Consider the following 9,298-nt stretch of genomic DNA (forward strand, 5'->3'; position numbering starts at 1 on the left):
GTGGGGACAGCTTCTGCCAGTGTGACTGCTGTCTAGGTGGGGACAGCCTCTGCCAGTGTAACTGCTGTCTGGGTGGGGACAGCTTCTGCCAGTGGATCTGTTGTCTGGGTGGGGACAGCTTTTGCCAGTGGGACTGCTGTCTGGGTGGGGACAGCTTTTGCCAGTGGGACTGCTGTCTAGGTGGGGACAGCTTCTGCCAGTTGTACTGTTGTCTAGGTGGGAACAGCTTCTGCCAGTGGAATTGCTGTCGAGGTGGGGAGACGGATTCCGGGTCTTCCTGCCCCACCATCTTTCTAGAATCCTCTGAAATCAGTTTTTGGTACTGTGAACCTCTACACGTTGGAAAGATACAGAGCAAGCTGCTAACAAAGATGCCAGTCCACTCTGTAGAAAGAATGAAGGCTCACCTAAAGCAATGCTGGGTGCCTGGGATTCTGAGTTAGCACGGCCATCCCCAGCCTGGGGCTGTCACAAAAACGCATGCTCCCAACCTTCCAGCACAGCACAGGTCTTCCGTTTCTGACACTGAGGAGTGGAAGGTGCAGAGCAGGTCTTACAGAATCACAGCCACCCTCAATCCAAAACTAAGAATTACAGCCACACACAGGGCTCTGCTATGACTTCAGCAGTAAAATGCCCATTTGAACCAACATGTGACTCTGCTCTTCTTTCCTACCTGTGGTAAACTTAAGGGTGTAGCAGGAGGGAAAGAACAGAACCATCTGTGATCATCACCACCGTAATTAAATATTAACAGAAAGACATGACATGAATTCTCTGCCTTTCTTTGATGACCTGGCTCCAACACCCCTCCCACAGGGAGGCAACACTGAATGGCAGGCAGTGGAGTGAGGGTTGAGGAAATAAAAGTGATCATGGCAGGAGGCAGACAAACTCCTAGGCAGATAGGAGCAGGTCCCCAGTGAAACCTGACCTTCAAACCAAAGGCAGCATGAAGCCTGAAACCTGGGTGGCCAGTTCTGGGTAGAACCCACAACCTGGGGTGCGAACTTCCTTAATGCCTTTCAGCCAATCAAATGGTGTTTTTCCCAGATCCACCCATGGATCAATCAGCACGCACTTCCTCCAAAAATCCCCGACTTGGCCACGGCCACACAAAGGGAGCTACTACTTTGGGTCTCCTCTGCTGAGAGCTGTTCTGTTGCTCAATAAAACTCTTCTCCACCTTGCTCCCCCCTCCAGTTGTCCATGTAACCTCATTCTTCTTGGACACAGAACAAGAACTCAGGACCCGCCAAACAGTGGGTGCAAAAGGGCTGTAACATGCTCCCGGCCGGGTCGCTGGCTGCAGGCAGTGACACACACCCGTTCGCTGAACTGCGGGAGTGAAGAGGGGCAATCACTCTGGGGATCCAAACCTCGGGATTCCTCAAGCCAGAGCTGTAACACTAGAGCTCTCAGCGGTGTGGTGTCCGAGGCTGCCCCACATGACAGCTAGCGGAGGCGGAGCTAGGCCAGCCCCAGAGTGAGGCGGCAGGGCTGTGCAGCTGAAAACACACTCTCCCACCCATCCCCTCAGGGCTCCACAGTTGCTGAGACTCTGAGTTTTGGTGCACCACCGCGTTCCTCATCCAGACACCAGCACCTGTGGCGTAGACTGCCTGCAGTATGCCTCATCCAGCCAGAGCCCTGCACAGAGCCATGGCCCGGAGCTGCCCGCCCACCACAGCGGCCAGCGCCTGGACGCCCCACCTGCTTGCTCACACGCGCCTGGCTTGCCCATGGCAGGTGTGGGATTCTGGGCCTGTAGTACCAGCCAAGCACAGCCTGCTGGACCGAGTGGGCAGAATGGGCCCAGCAGGTGTGAGTGAACTCAAGCAGAGGTGCCGGTGGCCACAGAGGTTTCCGGCTGGCAAAGCGACACTCAACGGCTCCTGTAACAAGACAGAACCTATGCAGATTCCGGCTCTGTACGGATGCTACTGTAGAAGGTGTTTGTCTCTCTCTGCCATCTGGGTAAGTGGACTCTGCACCCCCGTCCCAGGACATTTGACAGGGGACTCCTCCATCTGCACTCCTGTCTTTTCAGCGATGTTGAAAGATGCACTGACAACCATCACAAGACAAGGCAGCTGTGGGTGCCATGCTCCTCTTAGGAAACAGTTCTGGCACAAAACTGCAGCTTCTATGCCCACCCTGGAAGGTGGGGCAAGCCCTGGGTGACCACACACGGGAGCAGCTGAAGCTGAGGGAGCACCTGTAACCCTGGACGAAGCGGGCAGCTAGCTACTGACAGCTCCTCCATGCCTCCAGGCCGTTTTACACACTGCCCTAGGCTAACACGCTGGCAGAACACCCACTTCCAGGTTACGAATAAGGAAGGGGTGGTAGAGGAAGGGGGCTGTGGAAGGGTGAACTGGGGCCTGCTAAAGACGCTGGGTACTTTGTTTTAGAAAGCTCTTTTAAAAGATGATGATATAACAAAGCTAAAATAGGAAAAGAAAACCTCAACAGTTTAACAACACTTCAGACATTACTTGTAAACCCTAACATACGTGAGCATAACGCCGTACTTTTGCAAAACACCAAGTTTAACTGTTTCAAACAAATAAAATTAACTCAAATAGCAAAAAAGTTGACGGTAAGGGGAACAGATAATGACTGATTTTGTTTTATAACTTCCAATGAAAAGAACCAGAGCTCCCCGGAGAAAGAGCTGGTTCTGGCACTAGGTAGGGACAAGGCAAGGCGGGCCAGACCATAGGTGAGTCAGGAAGGTCCTGATGAAGGGGGGCCACACCCCAGGACTCAGCACCTGCCTGAAGGGGTCACCGATGGACAAACCTGGGACAATTTGAGCAACGAAATAAATAATGGCAGGGATGGATTACAGTCCAGATGCTCAAATAAGGGTCCATGAATCAGTACTTAGATAAATGGACAGGCTGGAGATGGTGGCTCATGCCTGTAATCCTAGCACTTTGGGGGGCCAAAGGAGGAGAACTGCTTGAGTCCAAGAGTTTAAGACCAGCCTGGGAAACAGGTGAGAACCCCACCTCTCTCTTTTTTAAAAAAAATAAATGGACAGATAACTGTGTGGATGGACAGGAAAGTGAAGCAGCTCCTCACAGTAGCAACTGAAATACTCAAGAGAGGAAATGATGGAGTTAGAACACCACCATTTGGCACCCAGCAAGCAGTACTAGTTGAGCATGTGTCACAGCAGACGCTGAGGCCCCTGATGGGGGGCACCCGCAACGCCTGGGGTCCATCCCCGCAAGACAAGCCTGCAATCTAGGAGCAGTAACTTTATGATGGTGGGGTCTGCAGACTCCAGCAGCCGAACAGGACAAAGGCCCACCCAAATTCAATTCCTAAGGTCACTTGCCAGTCAGCTGCTTCGCTCCATGACTGGCACCCAATCCCGGGAAACACTGGGCAAACCCACATCACACACGTTCTATGAAACAGCTGGCCTGTACTCCTCAAAACGCCACGTGAAGAAAGACAAAGAAGGCTGAGAATGTTTCCGATTAAAGGAAACTAACAGGACACAGCAGCTAGGTGGCCGAGGCTCCAGGACCAGACTTGATGTGTCCTTTGCCCTAGAGGACAGGAGGGCACGGGCAATGCTGAGCAGGAATTGAGGTTGGGAGCAGCATGGCGACACACCTCCTCCTGGGATGTCTGTGCTGCAGTTACCCAAGAACCTGCCAGATGTCTGTGCTGTGGTTACCTGCAGAATGTCTTCATTTCTGGGGACACTAGTTATTTTTGGGAAATAACATCAGTTTTAAGGGTAAAGGTGCACAATGTCTACCGCTTATGTTCATATCTTAGGAAAAAGAGTTAGACACGGGGGGGCAGGGGGTGTGGTCGTGCCACATGGTAAAATGAGTCAAGGGCACACATGACTCCTTTGTAAAATTTTCGCATCTTTGTCGGAAGTCTGAAAATACTTTAATAAAAAATATTTTTAAAGTCCAGAAAAAGACAGACACCTGTAGCCAGGTGATCATCCCCAAGTGAAGCTTTTCAGGCTGACCCCCAGCATTCACCAGGGCTGACAGGAAGGCCCTGGCATCTCTCTGGGATGGCGCCAAGCATGCATCCGATTCAGAAGCTGAGGACGGTGAAGCCCAGGGAGCCCAGGGAGCTCCGACATGTTGCTCACGCTGAGATGCCGGTGCCCACCCAGCACCTCCCATAAAAGGTCCTCGGTAAGGAAGCAAACGTCCATCCACTCCCCGAACTGCACATAGAAGCTGCTAGCCCAGGAGAGTGAGGAGCCTGCCCGGAGCGAGTGGCTGGCGGCAGAGCAGCTGGAGCGGGCGGCAGAGCCTCACCCTAGGCCACGGGCTTCCCCGGCACACCTCAGCGCTTCCAACGGCACTTCACCTACACACCAGGAAAGCTTCCCAGTCCACGGTCTCCTCCCCAAACACACCAAGTTAGTAAGATACCAGTAAAGAGAACAATCTTCATCTTGAGAGTGAAAGCAAGCTAGGAAATCAACGGCACATTAGACAAGGCTTTGGCGCAGAGGGCAGGTGCGCCTCCTTAGGCACACTGGTGAGCTCTGCAGAAGGGTCGCTGAGGCCAACAGTCACTCATCAAGAGCCACAGGCACTTACAGCCACACACAACTCTCACCTGGCAAGGAGCAGGGCCGAAACACACATTCAAAGAGCAAAGACAGTTGCTGGGTCTCCCTTTTACCTGTCTGTGACTTTGTGGTGGCCATGTAGCATTGGTTCTGAGGTAGCGACGGATGAAGGGATGGGAAGGGGGGTAAAAGCTGCTGTCGTCCAAAGTCAGAAATGTTTTTGTTGGTCTCCTCTTTTGGTTCCTTATGATCTCTAGCTTCTCGAACTTCTCTGGGGTCTTTACTGGCTGCATGCTTCAAAACAAAGACAGTGAATAACTGTAACTGTGCATAAGCAGATGGTCATTGAAATAACATGCAACCAAAATCACAGTTCTTCTCCCCATTAACTCCCCACAACTGAAAGATGAGACACAATGGAGAGAAGAGAAAGTCTCAGGTGGAAACAGCAGGACAGTCCTCACAGAAGCCCCTGCACTAAGACATGTGTGCCTAGCTGCCCTCGGATGGATTAGGTCAGCACCCACAGGCTAAGAACAGCGTTCACAGGGCTAAACATAAGGAGAGAGGAGGGGCAGTGATCACATGCGGTCCACAAAACCTGAAACATTTTCTAGCTGGTTCTTTGCAGAAAAAATGTTCCAACCCCCGACTTAGGTAATAAACTTACTAAACTAAAAAATACCCAAAATGGGCAGCATCAAAACCTCTCAAAAACTGCTCTCCCAGTTTATCACAGCTACAATTTGCAACAACCCCAAATGGGATGTACTCCACAGTAGGTAACTGTATTATGTGTTAAAATGCTCTGTACTCAGTCTCCCTGATCTCCTAAATCTACCTTTAGTCTCAGCCTGCAGGGCAAGGCTGTGACGTCAAAAGCAAACTCCCAGTACTTCCTCCACTGCAGAATGCACAGACACAACTAAATCTTCACTCTCTGATTCCCTGGCCACCTACAGACCTGTGACAGTTAACTTCAAATCCAATTCAATTTAACCTCATTTTATTGTGCAGGCAGTAGGTGCAATGTAGTAAAAAGTGTTAAAAGACAGGGCATTCTTCTGCAACTGGTACTGGGAGAACTGAATGACCACATGAAAAAGAATGAAGCTGGACTCTTTTCTAAACCATATATAGAAATTAACCCAAGACTGACCACAGACGTAACTGCAAAACCTAAAACCATAAAACCCTTAGGAGAAAACATGGGTGGGAAGCTTGCCAACATTGGATCTGGCAATTATTTCTTAGATATGAAACCAAAAGCACAGGCAACAACAAAAAAAATTAGACAAATTGGACTTAATCAAAATTAAAATTTCGGCCGGGCATGGTGGCTCACGCCTGTAATCCCAGCACTTTGGGAGGCCGAAGCAGGTGGATCACGAGGTCTAGAGATCAAGACCATCCTAGCCTACATGGTGAAACCCTGTCTCTACAAAAAAAAAAATACAAAAATCAGCTGGGTGTGGTGGCGTGCACCTGTAGTTGCAGCTACTTGGGAGGCTGAGGCAGGAGCATTGCTTAAACCTGGGAGGCGGAGGTTGCAGTGAGCTGAGCTCACGCCACTGCACTCAAGCCTGGCTCCTGGTGACAGAGTGAGACTCTGTCTCAAAAAAAAAAAAGAATTAAAATTTCTGGGCCAGCTGTGGTGGCTCACACCTGTAATTCCAGCACTTTGGGAGGCCAAGAGGGGAGGATCACTTGAGGCCAGAAGTTCAAGATGAGTCTGGGTAACATAGCAAGACCCTATCCCTACAAAGAAAAATTTCTAAAAACTAAAATTGTGTGCATCAAAGGACACAGTGAACAGGCTGAAAAGGCATGCTACGGAATCAGAGAGAACGTCTGCAACGCCATGAGGGATTACAATCCAGAACACATGAAAAACTCCTGAAACTCAATAATAAAAAACAAACAACCCAATTTTGAAAAGGGCAAAGGACATTACAGACATTTCTTCAAGGAAGACGTCCAAATGGCTAACGAGCACATGAAGAAAATGCTGAACCTCATTAGGGAAATGCGTATCAAAACCACAGTGAGTTATCATTCACACACACTAGGATGGCCATGAAACAACAGAAAACAGTCAGTGTTGTAAGAATCAGAGAAATGGGAACCCTTAAGTGCTGCTGGTGGGAATGTGAAATGGTGCAGCCGCCGTGAAAAACACGATCTTGATTCCTCAAAACATTAACTACGGAACTACCATGTGATCCGGCAATTCCACTACCACGCATGTGCCCCAAAAGAACTGAAAGCAGGTCTTGAAGAGACATCTGCACACCGACGTTGACATCAGCATCGTTCACAACAGCCAACAGGGGGCAGCCACCCGAGGGCCAGCTGGGGGAGGATGGCAGAGTGTCGTGTGCACACAGCGAGTGGGACTCAGCCCGAGGAGCGAGGCCGGGACCCGTGCTGCAGCGTGGATGAGCCTTGGGGACACGATGCCGAATGAAATCACTCAGCCACAGAGGACAAATGTGGGACAGCTCCACTTATAAGAGGTCCCTAGAGTCGTCAAACTGATGGAGACAGACAGAGTGGAAGGGCTGGAAAGCGGGAATGGGAAGTCAGTGTGCAAAGAGGCAGAGCTTCAGTTCGGGAAGATGGAATGATAGAGACCAGGTGAGGAGGGTGGTGAGGGCTGCTCAGCAATGTGAATGTGCTTAATGCCACTGAGCTATTCACTAAAACACAGTAAGTTTTATGTTATGTTTTACCCGCCCTCCCACTGCACACACGACAAGGCATCCTCATCAACTAGAGTCAAGGCCAGGGAGAAGTGACCGAGGTCACGAATAACTGTAATTCCAAGTGCCCGATGGGCCGGTGACATGGGTGAGCATGTGGCTGCTCAGAGGGATTCAGCAGATGCTTGTGAAGGTTACAGACGAGGCGGGCAGGCAGAGCGGGGAGTGCCAGGCGAGAGCACACGGGGAGAACAGGGTAACACGCGGCTCGGATGGGAGATGAGACGGGCGTGCCAGGGTGAGCTGGAAGGCACAGCAAGTGCACATTCTGGGGGCTGGCTCTCACTGTCTCCCTCCAGCTCTCCTCGCCTCTCTCGGTACCAAAGGCACACTGTCCGTGTCTGCTCCCCTCCCTCCTTCCCTCTGTCTCTCGAGCACATCTTGCTGCCATGTGGTACTTGCAGTGCTTCTCACTGAGCCCACTCTAAGCTGCTAGATACCCCACTGATGTCCAGAACAGACATGGAACCACCTGGGCTCCCTACTGGGGAACCTATCGTGGATTCACATTCTAGTGGCCACAGCTCTCTGGGTTTCTCGTTGCTTCTCCCTGTGGAGACCTGTCCAGCTCAGCAGCACTGTTTGCCACATTTCGTGATTTCTCTCGGAATGTACCTCCACCCCTGGAATGCCCGTACTTTTTCCCCTAAGGATTAACGCTGTCTTCCCACCTCCAAGGCACAGCTCAAACATGACAGCTCCCCCTACCATGTGCACTCACGAATACACCCTCTGCACTCGGAGCACTGCTGGAATGCAACACATCTGCTTTATAGAATTTCTTGGTCTTTCTCCAGTACACCAAGTTAGACTGCAATAAAGTCACTGTTATAACTCAGGAGTCACAGGCTCCTCTATGTCACCTACAAGCCACCACGCAGGCTGTTGGCTATCGCGCTCAGCTGGCGCTTACAAACACAAAACGCACTTTCAAGGTACATATAAATGAAGGGCAGAGACAAACCCTGGAGGGGAAATAACCACGTGAGGCTAATTCTTGCTGAGGTACACAATCTATTCGTTAATCTAAAGGTCATCTGCAAAAATCTAAACAGTAAGATTAAGAATGGCTGAACCTAGGTGAGGATTCTAGATTTTTATTTTGCTGGGACTCTGTTATCTAACAAAGCACAAGGAACAAGAAGACCTCGCCATGGAGGCAGCGTGACTGGCCTCTGTCTTCACGTGGTCTGGCTCTCGGAGCACAGCCCTTCCCTGGGGCTCCTCCCTCCTGTGTGGGCTTGGCACCAGTGTGAATTCTCACAGCTAGACACTTAGTAGCAACTATTCACACAATTACTAAGAACTACCTCCAATGCAGACTGACAGGCACCACCTCTCTCCCAGAACTAGAGGCCAGAGTGGGTACCAGGAGGTGAACTGCGGACACACACATGCAGAGAGAACACCACAGGGTGCTCTGCTGCCTCCTCCTGGAGTGGGCACAACTCAGGGAAATGAAGTTGCCAACCACGGCACAGAAACAGGCATTTTCACGTGCAGAAAACGTTCCCTTCCATGGCTTCCACTTTTTTTGCCCTCCTAACAAAGGTGAGGCTGCCAATGAGCAAGTCTCACTGTGAGGCGAGGCTTCAAGAGTTCTACGAGGGACCAGTGAGTGGGTCTCACTCCGAGCAGAGGCTTTGGGAGAGATCAATGCTGGATACAAGGTCCAAATCGTGGGTGCTGGCCAAGGATAGTGTGACTGCAGCTATAACACCACCTTCACTTTTAAACTTTTACAAGAATATTGGATTTATTAACATAGCCTGCAATGTTCATTTTATCACTGAATGACTGTTTTTAAAACATAATTTCAATAAATTGTGGTTATTAAAAAAATACCAAACAAGACTGAATTGGTTTTGGGGTGGCAGGAAATCCTGAAGGGAGGAAAGTCCATGCCCAGAGCCACAGGCACAGAGCACCCACCCACCCAGCTCTCTGCTGCACCACCTCAGTGGGGTCC

General features: G+C 50.6%; 1 protein-coding gene across 1 annotated transcript in view; it reads right to left on the reverse strand.

The window, feature by feature from the left end:
* Positions 1 to 9,298, reverse strand: part of EHMT1 (euchromatic histone lysine methyltransferase 1) — a 136,508-nt gene that overhangs the window by 113,084 nt on the left and 14,126 nt on the right. The window contains exons 3-4 of the mRNA XM_032261864.1: positions 4,596 to 4,861; positions 4,136 to 4,283 (exon numbers count right to left, since the gene is read on the reverse strand). Coding sequence (XP_032117755.1) covers positions 4,136 to 4,283; positions 4,596 to 4,861 — 414 coding nt within the window. The remainder of the gene's footprint in view (positions 1 to 4,135; positions 4,284 to 4,595; positions 4,862 to 9,298) is intronic.

Source organism: Sapajus apella, unplaced genomic scaffold (assembly GCF_009761245.1).
Source record: "Sapajus apella isolate SASKATOON/1434 unplaced genomic scaffold, GSC_monkey_1.0 scaffold126, whole genome shotgun sequence".
NCBI classification, from domain to species: Eukaryota; Metazoa; Chordata; class Mammalia; order Primates; family Cebidae; genus Sapajus; species Sapajus apella.